Genomic DNA, 20,826 nt, shown 5'->3' with positions numbered 1-20,826 from the left:
AATACAGCTGAGGCCTGAAGGGCTGGAGCTTTGTTTTCAATCCTGTGAGCCTTGCTGGAGGCTCACCACTGAATAGAATTGGATAGTTCTATTGTGGGGACAGTTTAAGCAGTTTTCTTCTGTAGAAAGCAGAAAGATAAGGCCGTCCTCCAAATGACAGTGAGACCAGCTAGGCACTCCTTAAATGACTCTATATAATGACTCTTAAATGACTCATATAATCTGTGATAGAAACGGTTGCCTCTAGGGGGTGCTATGTGAGTTTACAAGGTGAATGCTTGCTTTCTGCAGTTGTAATAGGGAATAGTGCTAGGTATTCGAACGCGTTGTTAAACTTGCTGGCACTAGCAAAAGGACTTCTTACTTGTCTTGTGCATCTGGCCTTCAGGCTGGAGCTAGGCTATAAAAATACAGAAACAAAACTATTTGGTTTAATATTAAAGTGTGGGAAATGTGCCAGGTAAAGCCCTGGGGTCCCTCACAGCTGTGGGATGTATCTGCCTCAAAGCAGGCGTAAAGAGAAAGGGCTTTGGTGAGAGATGTGTGGTGGCAATGCCAAGCCAGAGTACAGTGTCTGCATGCCCAGCCAGAGAGGAGCAGGCCTGGGGTCAGCTGTCGGCAGAACCCCCTCAGGCCCTGTTCCCTGGAATCACATTCACTGAACCCTCCCCTCCGGCCAGCTGAACTGCACCCCCCCCCCAATAGCTTCTCAGCCCTCTTGGTCCATCCCCCTCTCCACCTTGGGCTACAAGAGGGAGCCAAAGTCGGGTACTGTTTAGTCTGCAGTCCCCTTCCCCCACCTTAGGTTTTCTAGAAGAAACTGGTTGGGCGTGCCAGGTTTCTTCCCCCAGGAGTCCAGGTATAGGGCTGTGGGATTTGGCTGTGGGTCTCACTGGGAGCTGACCCTATCTCCATAATAAAGGGCTCGGGCCCAGGCAGAACTTGAGGCCTTTGGTCCTGCCCCTTCCCACTGGGCACTAAAGGACTGTGGTCTACTGCCTACCCTTAATTTGCCTTCTCAAGCGAGTTGTCTGTCTGTAGCCTGCTTGTTTATCGTGGATGGCCTGCTGAGGACCCCATATGGTGCCTTGCTATTGTTTTGTGTCCCCCGGATCCAGTGTAGAGTCTATGTGGGCAGCATTACGTGAACCCTGCAGTGAAGACGTACTTTTAATGCACCAGGATCTAACTTCAGTTAGGTGATGTGGTCTCGGGATTAGGGTCTGGGGCCAGACTGCTGGGGATATGCACATGGAGTCCCAGGGAGGCTTAGTGATGGGGTTTGCTTTAAGGCTGTGGTTATTAAGTTTGCCAGACCTGTGTCCATTGTTGGGACCAGTGAAGGGCAGAGGGTGGTGAGGCCCTTCCAGGATTAAGTGTTTGATGCCTACAGTTAGAGTGGTTTTATTTACATGGAGAGTGTCTAGAGACAAAACATGCAAGGCACAGTGGGGCTTGGGAGCTCTCTCCGCATCACAAGACCCTCCTGCCTTTCTAGGCTTCACTCCTGCCTGGCCTGGAGTGCCCCTCTGCCTAGGCTGGCCAAGGCTCATAGGCTGCTTCCCAGCACCACCCAGCCTTTCTGATAGGTGAAATGGGCCAGTTCAAACCAGATTAAAATATGTTTAAGGTAAGTTCATTTGGAAGTTGCTTTCTGGCCAGTTCAGTAGTCTCAAATACCAAGGTCAGGGAAGTCACCATGGGGAGAAGGGGTGGGGACGAGGAAGAAAAGAGAGAAAGGGGTGTAAGGAGAGAAAAGAAGAGGAGAAGGAGAAGGAGGGAAAGAGGGAGAGAGGGAATGGGGGAGAGGGAGAGAGAGCATGCAAAATGTCTGAATTATATAAGGAGAAGCCTCTGGGGGAAGAGCCTCTGGGGCTGGAAAGGTCAGGGTTCGGAGCGGGCAGGGTATGCCAGGTAGGGACTGAGGGATGCTGGGAGAGCCTGGAGGCTAGGTCTGCTTTCTGAACCTTAATCCCTGTCCCCAGGGTCCAAAACCTTACTTCCTTGACAGGTTCTGTGGTCTAATCAAGACAGCCACCGGCCCGTGCCTGCAGAATGGACTGACTCTGCAGCGCTCAGGCCCCCACGCCCTCTTCTCCACTCTCTTCAGTTCGCAGCATCAGAAGCATTTCTACCAGATCTCTCCGGGATGCCCTCTTTTCAGCTCGGGGCCCCTTTCTCTGGCCGTGGGTTCCCGGTCTTCTGTTTGAGAAACAGTGTCCCCAGTTCTCCACCGGAACTCATAACTTTGTCCTGTAGGAGAGGACCTGGTTTGCTGTGTGCACCAGGTATAGCCTGCACACCACTCTGAGCTCCACTGTGGCAGCTGCCTGGCATTTCTGGCTGGGCCAGCCCTCCAGAGGGGCAGTCAGAGCTTCAGGACCACCCTTGGTGGTGGATGGTTAATCTATGAGTACCCAATTATCTCACTGCTGGCTGGACACCAAGCAGGGACTACCAGCCCCTGTGTGGGCCTTCCTTTTCTGCTGGCCTCCTTGGGACAGCTTCTACATGGAGGCTTGCTCAGGCTTTCATATGGGAACTCAGATCAAGGTGAATAATCAGGGGTGTGGGTGTCTTCCTCAGTTGCAGTAGGAAATCTTTGTGGGTTCTCCATCTCTAATAGGCCTTCCTGGGGGCACCCACCTGAAATTAAGTGCTGTCGGTGACATACCAAGGGAGAGGGCTTGTGGCAGCGTTAGACTGAAGAGGAGACTCGGAACTTGCTTGCTCCCTAGGCCTGGAAAATTCACAGTGTCTCCTGGGCACTGGGGCTAAGGGTGAGGATGACAAGCAATGGCGGCATGCTTATAGAGTGTCTGACCAGGGCATGCTGTGTGAACAGGTTGGTGGCTTGGTAGTGTGGTTGTCATGGCAGCTACAGCCTTCAGGGGCCTGGTTAATCCTGGAGACTGACATCAGTTTATGTCCCTAGCACGTGACACAATGTCTGTTATATACTAAAACCTCAGTAACCACACGTAGAAGAAAAAAAAAACAGAGGGGCAAGGGTTCCAGAGGAGCTGCATTCCAGTTCTCAGCACCTTCTTTGTGGCTTACAGTTGTCTGTTAACTCTAGTTCCAGCGGTATCTGGTGCCCTCTTCTGGTCGTTCTAGGTACTGCATGCACTATGCTGCTGGTACATATAGACATGCATGTAAGTAAAACACCCATACATAGAAAATAAAAGTAAACAGATACTTTTAAAGGGAGGGGACCTGGGTGTAGAATTTAAAGGAAGCTGAAGAGAGAATATACTTGATCTGGGCTTGAAAAAGTGGGAGTTGACCAGGGGAGCAGACAGAAAATGGAGCTGCATGTGCAGAGAGGTCTTGGACTGAACGGGGCTGGCAGTGCACACATAACCCAGGGACAGACGGACACAGGAAGATATTGGGAAGAGGATGTTGAGGCTGAAAAAGTGGTCTCAGTTCAAACAGGATGTGTGTTGAAGTCAGGGTTATGTAGAGGCCATGTCTGAGGCTCCCGCTGGGGAGGGAAGGTCTGACTTACATGTCAGAGGTAGGTTTCCACCCAGCCAGGTGCTGGTACCACTTCTGTAATTACCCGTGGGAGAAAGGTCACAGCCTCTCTCTCAAGGGAGCCATGTAGGGCGAGGCCACTTTCAGATTTCTTGCAGAGTCAAACATCACCCCAGCCCTAAGGAAATCCCCAGGGAGATCCTGAAGGCGTGGGATTGCCTCCTGGGAGAGCATTGGCCTTTGCAAGAGCAGGGTTGGCCCAGTTTCCCCAGGGCCAAAGCATACCAGCCAGGGCCTTTTACAAGGAAGCGAAAGTCTTTACATGGAGACCCTTTACGGTCTCTGGAGAGGTCGGTTTCTCCTCCCCTCTTCCAGACTTCTCCCTCTGGAAACAGGCCTAGGTCTCTATGTCCCAATGTCCTTTGCCAAAGTCAGCAGGTTTATCTACTGGCTTGAAGCAGGTCATCCTCTAAGGCAGGTGACGGCTTGCTTCTCACTGTATGGACCATCCCGTGTGCCCCGAGCAGCTTCACCACTGGTGTTCTGATGCCTGAAGATAATGTATTTGAGCCCCTGGGTTCAAACAACTGTAGGTTGAAACTATTCCCATGAGAGACAGCTCCTGATCAGATGCACAGGTAACCATCCCTAAATAACAGCTTTCAGAGTGTCGTGGATTCAGTACAACAGTAGTCTAGAGAAGATGTGTGTAAGTTGTGTGCAAATACTGGGTCATTTTATAAAGGGGTTCTGAGGCTTTACAGTCTGGTATCCCCGGGTGATCGTGGAACTGGATCCCAGCAGGTAGAGAGGACACATTCTTTAGCTCACGCAGCCAGAGAGAAGCTATGTCTGCTTTCAGATGATGGATGTATTCCCTCTGCAGACCTGCAGTAATCGTGTGTACAAACCCGAAGCCAGTTTCTAATGGAGTGACATCTGTAGACAGAAAGGCACATGCTGTAGTTGGGTAGGAGGGACACTCTTAGGCAGAGGTTCTCCTGCAGGAGGCTCCAACCAGAAAGAGGAAGGCAGAATAGGCTGGGGGGTAAACAGATAGAGAAGAGGTGCGGGGGGTGGGGGTGGGCTGCACCCCTCCAGAGCATTAGGAAGCCAGAGAAGTGCACTGGAATGTCTTGCTCCATCAGCTGCTTTTCTTCTGAAGGAGTGGATGGCGTCATGAGGAGGTTGGCAAATAAATGGCCTTTTGCTGTGTCCCTGCTCACCAAAGCCTGGTGCCAGTTTCCCTGCTGCAGTCCTTAGTGTCTCAGACGAGTCACAGCATTAGGAAGGGTGACAGACACTGCTACACTGCTATAGGCCTTTTCCTAGTGACTGGTGGGGGAGAGCCCACCTATGTGTGATGTTATCCCTGGGCTGGTGGTCCTGGGTTCTGTAAGAAAGCAGGCTGAGCAAGCCATGGAGAGCAAGCCAGTAAGCAGCACCCCTCCATGGCCTCATCAGCTCTGCCTTCAGGTTCTTACCCTACTTGAGTTCCTGTGCTGATTTTCTTCCATGCTGAACATCAGTATGGAAGTGAAAGCTGAATAAACCCTTTTCCTTTCAGCTTCCTTTTGGTCATGGTGCTTCACCACAGCAATGCTAACCCAGACTAACACATAAGTCCTAAGCCCATGTCTTGAGAGAGAGAAAATGATACCTGGGGTGGGGTAGGGGAGGAGTCTGGGCCAGCCAGCTGGCTCCTGCTTCCTTTATTCCAGGCACTGGCAAACAGCGTCAGCATGGTGACTTTTTTCCAGTTAAGTTCATGTTCTGGCTCTGCCCTTCCCACTCACCTGGCCCTTTGGCTCTCTTGCTTGTGACTGCCTGAGGTAGGAGAATAGCAAGTGAGAAGCCAGCCTGGACGAGTTAGTGAGTTCAAGTCCAGTCCAGATAATGGACATAATGAGACCCTTTCCCAAAAGACCAAGACAGACCAAACCAAAAGAAAACAACAACAAAGCCACAAGCAAACAAAAAGCCTAAAAGAGAGGCTGGAGAGATGGCTTGGGGCCGAGCACTGGCTGTTCCAGAGGACCCAGGTTCAATCCTAGTGCCCACATAGCAGCTCACAACTGTCTATAACTCCAATTCTAGGGACTCTGGCACCTTCACAGTCATATATGCAGGCAAAACACCAATGCACATAAAATAATAAATAAATCTTTCTTTAAAAAATCCTAAAAAGGATCAGAAATATGAAGTAAGCCGCTTGCACCCGCGTACGCGGTATGCTATGTGTGACTAGATTCTACCCCATGTTCCTTCATCTGCAAAAACTGCCAGAGCCAGCAGCCCTCAGCTTGGAGTCCTGTCCCTAGCCCACCTCCCTATGCTGACACGAATGTGGATGGATGCTTGGCACTACAGCCGACCGAGGCCAGGGGACTTGCTATGGTCATGGCTGTAATTCAGGTCAGGGAGCCAGACACAGAACCACCTGCTGTGTGATTTCCTCAGGGCCTCCTTCCATCTCACCCCAGCAGCCTGTGTTCTTTGGGAAGTGCCCTTGGGGATCCCCTCCCCGGACATTCCCAGCTTTCAGGTCCTACAAAATGCAGAAGTATCCCCAGGAGAGACAAAAGACCCCCGGCTTAGTTCTCCCAGTTCATACTGCTCCTCAGCTAGCCTGCATCGCTGCCTGCTGTGTCCCCGGCTGCCGCCCCAGGCTTAGCTGCACCCAGTCCCCATTTTTCCAGTGGTCCTTCCACTCACCTCACCATGCCTTTCTGCCCCACCAAGTATCTGAAGAGGAACAGGCGCCTGCCCAGGGGTAAGTGGACAACCAGAATCCTGGTTGCCTGGGAACCTGGAGAGTCACCCTTGAATGGGCCAGTGGTATTTGCTGTCTCCAAGCAAGTAACGAGAAATGAGGGAAGGAGGGAAGACCCACAGGCAGCTTCAGCCTGGGTGCAGGTTGGCACATGGCCAGCTAAGGCTGCCCCCTGGGGATTCTGTGTGGGTGCTCCAGTTGGATACCAGCAGGTTGTCTGTCTGTCTGCAGCGGGTGCTGTGAGCATTTCAGTCACCGTTATCAGTGACTTAACAGTCTACTGCTTTTGTTCACCTTTTGTCCTTCCAGCATTCTGTGTGTCCCCTCTCTGTGCCAGCCTCCTTGAAGTGCTTTAAGTGGCACGATACACGGACAACGTGAAGTGGGCCGCTGGCAAGCAGCATGCGTGTCGTGTAAGCAGATGCTGTGTGCGTTTGGTTCTAGTGGCTGCCACGGGACAATAAAGGCTGGCAAGGAGCATGGGTATGGCTGGAGATGAGAAGTCATGAAAGACGCGTCAACGTGACATTCCCAGAGAGACATGAAGGGGAGGGACAAACCATGCCAGTGTCTGGGAGAGCAGCTCTCTGGACACTGGGCAGGGAAAGGGCAGACAGTGCCTTAAAACAGAGATTGTTCTTGAGAATGGCCACAAGGAAGGAAGGAGGGCAACCAGGGACAAAGGAGCAGGAATGGGGATCCACGTACTGATGACGGTAGCAAAATCTAGTATGGGGGGCTGCTGGGAAGACTGACCAGGGTGTTGGGCTGAGTTCAGTCTTAGCTGAATCCCTGTGGCTTCTGTACCGGGAACCGATTTAAGGAACCGAAAGAGAGGTGCCTGGACATGGTGCCAGCTGGGAAACGAGTGTGACTTCAGCCAGTCTGACAGTGAGAAGTGGTACCATTTTGAACAGACTTTGAAAGATAAGCCAATAGGATTTGCTGACAAGCAAAGAAGTGTGAGACCAGAGAGGAGGGTGTGTCTGTTTTCAACCCCAAGAACTGCAAGAGGGAGTTGCCCTCAGTCTCGAAGGTGACAAAGCCAGACCCAGGATGTGGTCGGTCCATGTCTGGAGAGTGATGAGTTTGGGGGTCACCACCATATAGAGAGCATTGAAAACCTTGTATGATGTCAGTGAGTCCCCCTATAAACATAAGTGCTTGTCTCCCTGGGCCAGCCTCCTCTCTCCTCTTTTTAAACTAATCTGTGTGGTCACTATATAGAATATGAGTCTATGTTGGGTCGAGGAGAAAACGGTCCAGGTTCCTCGCAGCTCTGCCTTGGCTATGTGACACCAAATGGAACCAGGTTTGATAGAACAGCAGGGATCCCTCGTGGACATTCCACACTATTCCTGTGCGGTAACACACGGCTGTGAGGTTAAACAATCAGCTAGACTCACAGGTGTTGTAGACCCGACAGATCTCTATCAATGGTTTCCAAAGACCTGACAGATCTCCATCAGTGGTTTCCGACACAAGGCAGTTTTGCATCCCCGCAGGAACATCTATCTGTCCATATGTGAAGGCACTTGGTGTTCTCACAGCCTAGGAGGTCAGTGCTGGGACTGACCCTGCTCTTCTGGGATGCGATAATGTAAGTAGACACTTGGGGTCATATCTAGTGAGGTGCTAGGCCAAGCTGACATTCCACTTTACCCTCCTGATTTCACAGTCCCCACCTGAAGGTGTGTGACTCAGGTGCTTGGGGATTGTTAAGTCCATACGCTGCACACAGTACAGCTGAAAGTGGATCCCTGAAAAGTACAGCCAGCAGTGCCCAGGATGTGTGGTAGAGCAGGCAATATAGTGACCACATGGATTAGTGTAAAAAGAGAGAGGAGAAGAGAACGTATGACTCAGGGGGACAAATACTTGTCCAACTGACAACCTGAGTTCAGTCCCTTGAACTCATGTAGTGGAGGGAACACTGAATCTCATAAATTGGCTTTGACCCTGAGTGTACACACACACACACACACACACACACACACACACACACACACACACACACACACAAATAACGATGATGATAACAATAATATCAAATAATAAAATGGCTCAGTGTTAGAGAACATTTGTTGTTCTTGTGGAGGACCCACATTGTCAACTTACCATTGTCTTAGTTAGAATGACTAATGATGTGATAAGACATCAGGACAAAAAACAGCTTGGAGAGGAAGGCTTATTCTTTATGATCATGGCCCTACCAGTGAGGAAAGTTGAGGAGGAGTTCAAGGCAGGACCTTGGAGGCAAGAGCTGAAGCAGAGGCCACGGAGGAGTGCTGCTTACTGGATTGCTCCTCAGGGCTTGCTCAACTTGTTTGTCTGTCTGTTTGTTTGTTTTATACAACTGAGGACCACCTGCCTACAGGGTAGCACACCCCACCCTCAGGAGCAGGCCCCTTCCATATCCATCATTACTCAAGAAATGCCCTACAGTTGTTTTATACAACTGAGGACCACCTGCCTACAGGGTAGCACACCCCACCCACAGGAGCAGGCCCCTTCCATATCCATCATTGCTCAAGAAATGCCTTATGGGCAATCCGGATGGGTGCAGTTTCTCAGCTGGCATTCCTCAGTTCAGATAGCTATAGCTTATGTCAAATTGACTTAATACTAACCTGGACAGTGACCATTGTTAGTCCACTTCCAGGGGATCAGACACCCTCTTCTGGCCTCTGCATAATGCATGCACACAGTGCACATACATACACGCCAGCAAGACACCTTTAAAATAGAAGTAAACAAACGTTTAAAAAGTAATAAAAATGTTTAAAAAAAACGATAGCGAAGAAACAGCCATAACCGTGGCAGACTCAGTGAGTTGACCCACAGTTTTACTTGGCCATTTCTCTACTTACTTCTTCATAATTCAGTGTTTTAAGTTCTCTGTGAGTCCTGGCTTCTGCATGTGTAAGATGCTGAGCCATCTCTCCAGCCCCACCACATGTATGTTTGAAACCATGTTGTCAAGACATTGGACATCAAATATTGAAGAGCTCTTGAGGCAGGAGTTGAAAGCAATACAGACCGTATTTATGCCGTAGTTGACTGCCTTAAGGGAATTTCCAGGCTGTGACACAGGAAAGGGACATACAAATGGATGCATCCCAGTGGCCTCCACAGGTAGAGACAACACAACTGAGAGTCAGGAAGACCAAAGCTTGCAGGGTGATGTATGAAAAGCTGAAAGAGATGTGTGGAGACACCGCATGCATGGGGACCTCCCTGTCACCACAAGCATTTGAGGAAACCACCTAAGACTAAGCAAAGAAGGATCTGAGGTAGTCAAGTCCACCCCAGCACAGGATGGATTGGTTCTTGCTCCCATCTGTCAGACTAGAAAGCCACACAACCCGGAGACGGAATATACACAGAACTTTCCCTCTTTAGGGGAACCATGAGCTCCGCCCCAAGCCCTCTGGATCCACCCAGGAAACTCCTGTCATGAACTTAACTTTGTCTCAGAGGGAAGCTCAAGAGTATTTATAGGACTATAAGCCCCCCAGCATCCAACCATTGGAAAGCCACCATGCCTGGCACTTATTCAAACATCAAGAATGTGAAGAGGCAGGAAGGTAAAATCCAGAAGGAGAGGAAGAGTCAGGCAGCTGGAAACAACCCAGAAACTACACATATTTTAAGATCAACAGACTGAGACATTAGAACAGGCTTTATTCGTTTTGTTTTCGTTTGGTTAATAGCTAAATTCAGTGTATGCTAAGAGTTCAGTGGGGACATGAGATACATAAAAATAATGATGTGGAAAGCCCAAATCCTATTTCTGAGCGCAAGCCCTCAATGTACAAATAGCTTATGTGGATGAACAGGGTCTACGGAAGGTTGGTGAGCTTAGAGCATTAGAAACTGTGTGTTTGCTATTATTTGAAGGGTTTGTTGCTTTGTTTGTTTGGGAGATAGGCTTTCACTGCCTGAAAGTTTGTAGGCCTGAGCTGCTTCATGCCTGTGAAGCCCCTGCCTCAGCCTCCAGAGTGCTGGGATTATGAGTGTGTACCACCATACCTTTGTAGTTATTTTCTCCTGGTACTGTGACAAGTCACCACTAAATCAGTTTGATTTGTGTGGTGTCTGTTGTTCTGGAAGTTACAAGTCTGGTTTAAGTCAAGAGGTCACAGGGCTGTGCCTTGGGGAGGCTGTAGGGGAGAGACCAGCTGCTCATCGCCTCTGCTTGCTGCCAGGCTCCTGGGCTCCTGACCTTCCTATACCTTCCAAGCTGTCCACTGTGATTGATCAGGTCACATATTGTGCGTCAATTTTAGTTTGTCTGTACCCACTTTTGTCTCTGGGTTCTTCTTTACTTTTAAAGTCCACACGACTGCACTGGGCTAATTAGCAATTTAGATTTCACTGACAGAATTGCCACTCTTCTGTGATGTCACCCAACCTACACATGGTGCAGAGACTAGAATGGAAGCACCTTATCGAGGGAGCATCATCGTTATCATCATCATCATCATCATCATCATCATCATCATCATTATTATTGTTATTAAATACTACCCAGAGATAAATATATAGAGAAAAACAGAACGCAAATATCTTATCAGTGAGCTATGGGAGAGCCTCCATGTTTAATGTACAAGTAAGTGGAGCCACTGAGGGGCAGAACATTTGCTTACGAAGACTACACACTCATACATTTAAGCAATTCAGTAACCCTCACTCACAAGGAACAGTTCCTCACAATATACTTGTAACAGCACTGCCTTCAGTCCTCGTGAAGATGGGCAGAGGGTGGTTGTGCTCAGCAGGATTGTTCTGGAACTTTCCAGTGTTCAGGAAAGATCTGTTCCCATCTGGGCTCCTTCCTCACCTGGGCCATAGTCCAGCAAGTCCAGGGCTACCAGTGCTCTCTGGCTACCTTCTCCTGTCCGTTGGGAACAGGTTTGTCTCTAGGACTCATCCTCAGCATATAGTCCTGGCTGGGATCCTAAATAAGTAACAGTGTTTTGGGGATGTGGAAAGTGGGGAAATCATTCTTTAAGAACCCCTTAAATTGCCCAGAATCCTCAGCATGATGGTTTTTTAGAACATCAGGGTGATGAATTCATTTGCAGAGGGCAACCTGGGAGCCGGTAAAGTGGCTGCCCAAGGAGTTGCCTCAAGTAGACGACTCCTAAACCCCAGCTCGGGTGTAACCTTGGCCAATGTAACCTTGGTACTCACAAGGAATCTGGTGTGTGTGGTGCTCAGCTACCCCAAGGGTGGAGCGCACAGTGAGAATCACACACATACACGTGGTAACTCTGGTTTCAGCAAAACACAGTAAAGCTGCAGTAGGGACTGAACTCCCAGTTGCTCTAGAATAGGGATGTTCCCCTCGTAATGTCCGGTGACGCTCTTAATGCTTTCTGTTTTCATATGGGAACAAACACATAAAAACAACGAGCGTGAGACCAAGGGAGAACAGGAAGACCAGAAAGTGTCCTCAGGTGAAAAGAGACCGGACACAAACCAGGAGCAAGAGCTGACCTCCCAGGTGGTGGGAGGGGACCCGCCCTGCTGCCCTGCATTGGAACCCTGAAGTAAGCCTTGTCTCCCTGTCTTGCAGGTGGTGCTGCAGAGCGGGACAAAGTCCCAGCCAGCCCCGAGGCGCTCCTGCTCATGGCCAGCTCCCAGCGAGATATGGAGGACTGGGTGCAGGCCATCCGCCGTGTCATCTGGGCCCCGCTGGGTGGAGGTACTTCCCGTAGCTCGCATGTCCACCCTGTAGAACCCTTGTCTGCAGGTAATCTTTGTCCCCTTGCCCCTGTGCCCACAAGTTCTCTCTCACTTGGGACTTGCTGGGTACATCCTGCATGTCTGATGGCAGCCTGGCCCTTCTGTTTCTGTCTTTGAAGTTCATACCTCTCCCCTAATGCTTGGCAGGGGACTCTAGTCTCCTAATCAAGGCCTGTGGCCTTTGCTTGCTTCTAGACACCCTGGTGAATACTGGTCTTCTCACAGGGTGCCGGTGGAACACAGGCTGCCCTGTGTTCATGTCCAATGTGCCAGTCTTCCCCTTCCCCTTCCCCTAGGCCTCCCTGACACACTGGAACCCAACCCTGGCTGCCATGCCCACTTCGTGCCCTCGATCTGCTGCTTACTTAATGTTCATTCTAAACATTCCGAAACTGGTATCAGACACCTGGTCTATGCCAGGCATGTGGGAATTCAATGGTGAACAAAGCAGGTGGTACCCCCAGGCCCCCCACACCTCGTTGTGTGCCACAGGTGTCCATGGACAAATACACACATCTGGTGCTTAAGAGTGAGAGATGCAGGGGAGTAAAGGGACTGGGGGTGTGAAGCGGAAGACGGCGGGAGGGTGTAGGTGAGAGCGGTGACTGCACAGTGGGGCGTGACAGGCAGTTTTGACTTCATCATGAATGCAATGGAGCCCCAGGTATCAATGTAAGCAGAAGGTGGACGGGACTTGACTTAGATTGATTTTGTTTTTCAAGACAAACCAAACACAAAGGGTTTCTCTGTGTAGCCTGGCTGCCCTGGAACTCACCCAATATAGATCTGCCTGCCTCTGCCTCCAAAGTGCTGAGATTAAAGGCATGTGCCACCGTCCCCCAGCTTGACGTAGATTGAAAGTCTTTTAGTAAGGACAAAGACAAGAGTGGCCACAGCAGGCTGGGACAAGATGAGACTAACCGTGCTGGGGAGACGGCTGGGGTGGGCAGCTGAAGGAGCTTCTGGGCTTTTCCCGGGTCTAGTCCTGGAGGAAAGACTGGGAGTGTTGACTGCAGACACATAGCTGTCTTTATGGTTGGTGTCTATCTGAAGTCATCCTCAGAGTGTTCTTGATAGTGTCACCATGCTGGAGTAAGGGGAAGGAAGGCACAAGTCCCTGCTGACCGTGGAGGCCCAGAGCCTTCCAGCAGGGTGGTTCTAGCCATGGTGTGAACACCTTCTCTCCCTGTAGCATCTGTCAGGCAAGAACAGCCTCACCTTTGGGAGTTGCAAGCACATATCCAAATCTGACAAGTCGTGCGCTCTCTGCCTCTTACCTCCACCGCTCTCCTCTTTTATTGCTGGCTATGCCCTGCTTGAGCTCCCTCACCAAGCTGCCAGCCCTGTCTAGAAGAGCAAATGTAATGGTAAAAGTTAAGATTGTTCTCTGGGGCCTCACTGGGGCAACCTCATGGTGGCAGCTGACTTGACCCATAGACCATTTCTGGGAAGAGCAGAACCACCCAGAAACAGCCTCTGTAGCCACAAAGAACCCCCGTTTGTGCCAGGAAACTGAAAGTGGAGCCAAGGAACAGAGCAGACACCTTGCCTTTGGTCTGCGGTTCATAAGAGGTTGTGGCCATCAGAGGGAACTTACTGAAAAAAAAAAAAGAAAGAGTCTGTACTGCATAGACCACATGTTTCCCTCTGTGTCTGACAGCAGCTAGTCCTGGCCATAAGGAGGCAGACGCAGGGACAAGTGGCATCCTGTTATAGACCCTGTGCTGGCCTAAGGTATTGGAAAGTTAGCCCTCCAAATGCTAGCATGCCCATGAAGACCTTACGCAGAAGCATTCTTGGCTCTCTGGAACTCTGGGGTGACCACAGTTTATAGGCTCTCCCTCGGGCTCCTGTTCCGTGGTCAATCTCTGCTCACCCTCCCCTTCTTCTTGTGCCCAGACCACTAAACCCTTCAGCCGTCCCTTGAGTTGTCAGTGCCACCTGCCAGAATGACGGAGGTATCTTTAGAAGAACAGCGTTCGGCACTGAAGGATTGTAGGAGAACTTTGTACCCACAGGGGTTAGGGCTACTCAGGCACAAGTGTCTCCTTATACCAGGGTGTAATTAGCACAGGCTCAGCGTACTGTATCAGTATGGTGTGTACGAGGGCATATGATTGTAGGGTCAAGCTGCCAGGGAGACGGAATGACTGAGATGTTACAGCAGAATAGAGCAGCAGAGGGAGGAGTTGTCTTCCAGCCAACACCCAGCCCTAGCAGCCTGCCTATACACCCCAAAGAGTACTGAGAACATCCCATTGGCCCATTACATCCCAGCTTCCAGCACCAACCACAGGCATTGAGCCTTCTGTTTCAGACCAGTCATGGCCTAGCTACTAGTCACAGTTTTCTCCTCATGGGGGTTGGGGAGTGGAGGTTACAGGGAGAGTGCACTCTCTCTGGCCAAGGTGGAAATGGTTCCTGAAAGTTCCTGGTTGCAAAATCTACCTCACACTGACTCAAACAGCTCTGGGTGGAGCTGGGCCTTCAGGAGAATCAGCTATACTTTTGTGGCTTTGTTGGCTCAAAGCACTTATGGAATACTTATGACAGCCAACAGCTGGTGCTGGCAATGAGGGTGGTTGCTCTGTCATGTGACCTATAGTCCTCTTGATGAAGGCAGCAAGGGCGACACCAGAGCCCAGCAGCTGCCAGGTACTCACATTCCTGATTCCCAGCGTCTTTGCTTGTTTACAGGGAAATGACATCGAAGGAATGCTTAAGTCTAAGCCAAAGAACTTATAGCATTAGTGCCAACAGTGACTAAGGCCAGTGGTTACACCTGCTAGGTGCCCAGGGAGAGGCGGGTCCCCCTTGCCTGTTAGAAGCTTTTGTTTCTATTTTGTTAAGAGCCACCACAGTTGTTGTAGTGGATGTAAAGTGGTGTCTCGTTGTTTAAACAAAGTGTTGCAAGAAGGCCATAGCCAAACCAGGAAGATGTCGGGTGGAGACCTGTCAGACCCCAGCCTTAGCTCTGGCAGAGGTGGGAACACTGATGTAGGCTAGAGGAAGTTCTGACTGAGTCAGGAGGTAGGTGCGCTTGCCCCCACCACCCCCAGGATATGAGATTCTTCTTGGGGTGATGAAGAGATGAGTACGGGAGAGTTCTAAGGCAGGCAAGAGTACAGCTCTCCTCTGGGTCTGGCTGGTGAACTCAGCAGACTGCAACTGTGTCCAGAAAGTAGGAGTGATGAGAGCGCCAGGTGTGAGCGTAAAGAGCAGGGGATGGGGGAGCTGGGGGGGCACTGACTCCAGGAGTAAGGCTGAGCCACCTGCAAGGACGGAGGTTGGCAGCTGTGAAAGCAGAGCCAGTGTGGGGCAGGCTAAGGGATCGTGAGAATGTGGCTGTGCGCACACCTTCAGGTCTGAGCTATCTGTGAGTCTGTATAAGCAGCTAAGGCAGGAGTCAGAGGGCTGGTGACCACTTCTACCAAGAACCATTTGTTCCACATCTCGGCCTTAATGGGAGACTCAAGGAGACAGTCTCATTTCCAGTTCTAGTCAATGTCAACCTGGCAAGCCTGAGCCTGGGCTTCTGACGCTTGGACACTTGAACCTGGTTCTGATGCCGTCTGCCCATTCTAGTGAGACAGGAAGGGTTAGGATGCTAGGGGCAAACTCCCCCACAGGCCTGGAATCCAGGTCAGTATGATCCAAGGCAGATCAGGCATCTGCAGGGCTTAGAGACTGGTTCACAGTGTCCCCTTGGGTCTGCTTCCTAGCAGTTCTGAAAGCCTCTCTCCTAAAAGAGTTCCAGGGCCCTGTGATCTGGGGTCCTCAAGTCAGGGGAGATAGGTGGCAGTCACAGGGCATTGGGCTGTCTGCCAGGAGAGCCAAGGCCACAGTAACTGCTTTATCTGGGAGCTCCCCACCACACACACCCTGCTCAGCCATCTTTAACTAACACACACACAGAACCCCCCCCTTCCCACTATCCTGTCTTACATCCCTCCTTGCTGTGCAGCCTTGTTGAACTGCCTCCCCTCACTGGGATACACGGAGCTCAGCACTTCTACATACAATGCCCATTCAAGCCGAATAGCCCACCTGCTACCAGGATGCTCACAGAAGAGAACCACCCTTGTGGTCTCAGCTTTCCAGCCCTGCCCCGCCCTCCCCCCCACCCCCCCAGGGTACTCCTAACCCAGCAGACTAGAGCTCAGGGAAGCAGGGCTGGTGAGAACTAATAAACAGAAGGCAGCTGCAAACCTCCACTCACCTTGGGCTTCCCTAGGCTTCGAGGTCTAAGTCAGGAACCTACAGGTGGGGAAACTGGAGTTCAGAGAGGAGAAAACTAGTGGGTACCTGGCTTCCCACCCTAGGATGACTAGGTGGGTACCCCCACTCTTCCCATCTTCATAGTAACCTGAGGAGAGAAACTGAACATTTTGGATTAGACACACTCTTGGATGGAGGACTTTAGCCCCACACTTAGCTTCAGGGTCTGGACTTCCCCTAAGGACCCAGGGAAGGAGAATATATCCCTAACTTTTACACTTCCTGAGCTCACATGTCTCATCTCTTCTTCCTCTTCTGGTTCTGTGACTGCCTGTCCACCCTTAGCATGCTTATACCTACTAAGCTTCTCTGGCCGTGGAAGGTGAGGCACAGGTTTCAGGATGAGACATAGACATCAAAAATACCCCATTTGAAATAAAGACGGGGTGTACTTGAGACTGGCTCAGCCTGCATTTATTTATCGGTTTGATATTTTGCTCGTTATGGATTTTTGTACTGAGGTTTGTCTTTTGGTTTGCTTGTATTGAGATGGGGTCTCTCTACATAGCCCTGGCTGTTCTGGAACTTAGTAAGTAGATCAGGCTGGCCTGGAACTCACAGAGACCCACCCACAACTGTCTCCCTAGTGCTAGGGTTAAAGACATGCACATGTGCCAGGACACCTGGTTCAAAAGTGTGTTCCTAAAACTATTGCAGTGGATTGTGTATCTCTGTTCTTGGAACAGCCCTAAACTTTCCCTTGGTCTTTATGCCAAGTGAAAGCCTACTAAATGTGAGCGAATAAAGTGAGTGTCCGCTGCACACCTAGCTTAAGAAAGGCCCCATTCCCCCAGGCTCAGGGCCTTCCTCTTCTCCAGCTCTGCTTCTGCCTTCAGGCGTAGGCTGACCCTGTGTGCCTACAACACAGGAAACAGGAAACACTCCGCTGCGAGCTCTTCTCCCGGAAGGAACCCTGAGAAATTAGGCTTCATAGGTGGACACTTGAGGATCTCTGTCACTTCCCAGCTTTAGGTGGGGCATCCATGCCCTGCTCACAGGTTGACTCAGACCCAGTTGCCCAATCCTCTCTGGCCTCCCTTGCACCACCTCGTCCCTGGGGCCTTGGCCTGTGTGGGTGCTCCTCAAGAGGGTCCCCAACTAGAAGTAAGTGATCGCGTGGAGAGCTGTTGAGTGCTCAGGGCGCCTAACACCGCGGCCCCAAGAAAGGGGTGCGGACTGGGAGCTCCCAGCGCTGGAAGCTGCCTGGCAGGAGGCATCCCAGGCACTCGATCCTTCCGCCCTCGCCCCAGGTCCAGCCCTGGGCGGCTCAGGCCGGGCGGGCGGCGGGCAAGACGCTACCTGTGCGCGTGCCGGGCATTCCTGCCGCCGCTGCGCCGCCCATGGGCCTGATGCCGGCTGCGCGGGCTTTCTCGAGCTGCCGCGCCTGCCCGCGGCCGCCCTGCCGCCTGCCTGCCTGCTGTGCGCCCGCCGCCCCAGGTAGGGGCTCGACGGGTTGCGGGGGGACCCTGCGGGAGGGTGGCTGCATCGCGGGAGCTGAGGGTCCGAGATGGTTCCCAAGGGGCTGGAGAGCCGTGTCCGTGCCTGTTTGTGTCGATGGGAAGAGGAACGGGCGATCCCTCACCCCTTCTCAGGTCAGGAGTCCGACCTGTGCGAAGAGACTAGGAAACAGATTAGGAATTTGCTAAAGATCCTCCTCATCCCCTACTGTTCTGAGACCTAGCAGGAAGTGGGTCCCAGGCTCTGACTCCAAACCCAGCTGGAAGCCTCTGGAAAGCCACCATCCAGAGGAGGGAATCAGTATGCCTTGGGGCTCGGCTAGCGTTGGGCAACCCCATCCTCTAGGGTCTTAACCTGTGGTGGTTTTCCAGGCCATTCTGGGGAAAAGTTAGAAATGTTTTTCAGTCTCTTCCCAAGCTGAGGCTATCAGTAAGCAGGGCCTGAAAGAGGGGCAGTCCTGTCAAAAGAGAAGTGGCCGTTCAAAGAGTGGGTGTGGGTGCACAGTGGTTGCAGAAGGGAGTGAACCTAAGAGCAAGCAGAGGCTGTAGCCAAAAAGGAGAGCTGTAGATTTATCCAGAGTTTGTAAACCTCTAGAGAATTGTTCTCTCATTATGCCTTCCCCCTGGCTGTGGCCTCCTCTCCACCGGGGAGAGCCAGAGACAGACAGTGGCCAAGCTAATCTGCTGCCTTAGCTCTGGGACCAGATTCAGGAGGGAATCCCAGTGGCCTTCCTTGCGGTGGCAGAATCATCCCCCACCTTCCTTCAGGGCTTCCCTTGAGGGCCAGGAGAAAACCACTAGGTGCCCAGTGTTAGAGAGTGAGGCACATTCATCCGTGGACATAGCTCCAGGACTTGGCAGGAAGGTTGAGTGAGGGCTGTTTCCATGGTCTTCTAGAAAGGTCTCTGAGGAGTGGCAGGATCTGTTGGATTTCTGATACATGCTCACTGGAGGTATGTAGGCCAGGCTAGAGAGAACAGCTGTCAAGGCAGAAGCTGTGGCTACAGGTTCATCCTAAGAAAAGGCACCTCTGCCAGCTTCCTCTCAGTTGGCAGAGCAGGCACTTGGGTGACGAGTGAGTGTAGGCCAGGCCCTCAAGAAACCACATACTGGCTGGGTTTCCAGCTACACAACAAGCCTACCAGAACTGGTTCTTGGCACATGTCCTCTCTGAGGCTTGACAGGAGGGCTTTGGAAGTTCACAGAGCCTACCAGGAGGACTGTGGCAAAGACAGCTATGGGCAGGGTCTCTGGAAAGGGAGGCTGCCTGAGGCCTGAACATGGCTTGCCTACAGCAGGGGCAGCTGGTTAGGAAGACTCAGGAGGATGAACTGGAGTGAGGTATGGGTTTTTCCTTCCAGTCAGGGAGGGGATGCCCTGGGAGTTTGGGTCCATCTTGGGCCTCAGGGCAGACTGTGAGGACAGATCTCATTCTGAAGATGGAGAGACATAGGCTTCTAGTCCAGTTTCGGCCAAATGTGTGTCCAGAGCCTGTATCTTTGTGGTCTTATTACTTGCCTGCTCGCGCCCCTTACCTCATGGTGTCTGGGGTCAGTGATCATGTAGCCTTTTTTATCCTCTCCTCTCCGCAACCCTAGGGCACCAGGTGTCCCCCATCAGAGCTATTCCACTGACTCCCCCACCCCCACGCCCCCATCCCCCCAAATAATTCCTTACCTCATAATTAACTTGTTTACTGTGCTGCCACCTTCTCAAAACCTTCTCTGTCCTGAAGTGCCAGGACTTTGTGGTCTTCCCTCTGCTGGAGTGCTACCCTATTTGGGGACAGTGAGGTTACTCAGAAGGTGTCACTGGGAGGCAGGAGTTGAGAGGGGTTGTCACAGACCAGACCTGTCAAGACTGGGTACTGTGTGAACAGGTGGGCTTGTCTGGGTTTTGTGCCTCTGGGGTGGGGGTGGGGCCAGCAGGGCAGAGCTTGCCTCCCAGCCTGGTGAGTGCAATGAAGACCTCAGTGGGCGCACGCTCTCAGCCTGAGGGGCAGCTCTGAGGCTTTTCAGCACGGCAGCACCCACATGTCAGTTTGACTCTTTAGGTTTTCAGCATCCAGTGACCACCTGCTGCCTGAAAACACCAAGTGGAAGATTCCAGAAACAAACAGCTCCTAAGTTTTAGATTGTGGATTGTGATGAAACCTTAAACCCTCCCACTCTGTCGTGCCTGGGATGTAAATCATCCTTTCGGGGTGTCTGTTCTGCGCATGTCACCCATCTGTCAGATTGGTTGTCATGGTTGCGATAGTTGCTGGTGTTCACATAACCTTCATTTCATTCAGCAATGACCCTGAACACAAGGGTAGCACTGGCAGTTGGAGCAGTTGCTGCCTTTAAGTGGAAATGTGCAGAAAGGACGGGGTCTGGGGAGCAGGAGCTTCCATATACAGTACACTGTTAAAATTGTCCTGCTTTGCCAGCTACTTAGTTTGGATCCGAAAGAACCTGGGACAGATGGCTATCTGTGGTACCCAGTAGGGTGCCAGCAGACATGCTGGCCTCCAGGCTCCTGAGGTAGTATTACAAATGCTCCTCCACACAGTCTGGTTCTTCCCAGTCCTCTCTCTTCCCTAAACTTCCCAGCTCAGGCTTCCCTCCCACAGCTTCTCAGTCCCTCACAACTTGATCTTTCAGCTATGCCCTTTCTTTTGTCCTCTTCCCCCTTCCCTTCCTCCCTCCTTCCCTCCCTCCCTCCTTCTCTCCCTCCCTCCCGACCTCCCTCCTCTCATAGACCAGCCCAGTCTGCTGGCCATGTTTAGTCTGCTGCTCTCTCTTCCTGTTCTGGACTCCTCCAGATGCCTCTGGCCCTCATACACACAGTAAAAATTGTCCCCTCACCCACACCTTGGAACAGTCCTGTCCCCAGTTTATTACATCTGGGGCAAAAACCTCTGTCTATTCCTTAGATCATGGTCTACTTAGGGGATGGCGTTGTCTGTAGTTTCACTGATTTAGCCTCCTCTGGAGATAGAGAACCGTCTGTTCTTAGAACAGGGCCAGGCACATTAAGAGACGATGGCAGGTATCTTGAGCATAGGATGCAAGGAGCAAGAAGGAAGCTGGTTGGAATCAC

At 51.5% G+C, this 20,826-nt stretch overlaps 1 protein-coding gene across 7 annotated transcripts in view; it reads left to right on the top strand.

Moving 5' to 3' along the window:
- ARHGAP22 (Rho GTPase activating protein 22) overlaps window positions 1–20,826 on the top strand; it is a gene marked incomplete at its 5' end in the record, with an annotated part of 130,007 nt that overhangs the window by 95,553 nt on the left and 13,628 nt on the right. For 3 of the 7 annotated variants that reach the window (XM_080926126.1, XM_080926125.1, XM_080926127.1), the window contains one exon: window positions 11,838–11,966. The exons of 1 other annotated variant lie outside the window; for it this stretch is intronic. In XM_080926126.1, the coding sequence (XP_080782252.1) occupies window positions 11,838–11,966 (129 nt within the window). Of the gene's footprint in view, window positions 1–6,204; window positions 6,257–11,837; window positions 12,015–20,826 lie in introns of those variants that run through there. 3 more of the 7 variants (XM_080926123.1, XM_080926124.1, XM_080926129.1) reach the window with 2 other exon arrangements.

The sequence above is a fragment of the Micromys minutus genome, assembly GCF_963924665.1.
Source record: "Micromys minutus genome assembly, chromosome: 12".
In the NCBI taxonomy this organism is placed as follows: Eukaryota; Metazoa; Chordata; class Mammalia; order Rodentia; family Muridae; genus Micromys; species Micromys minutus.
Note: the sequence above shows the minus strand (reverse complement) of the source record. Positions and strands in the feature narration are given on the sequence as shown.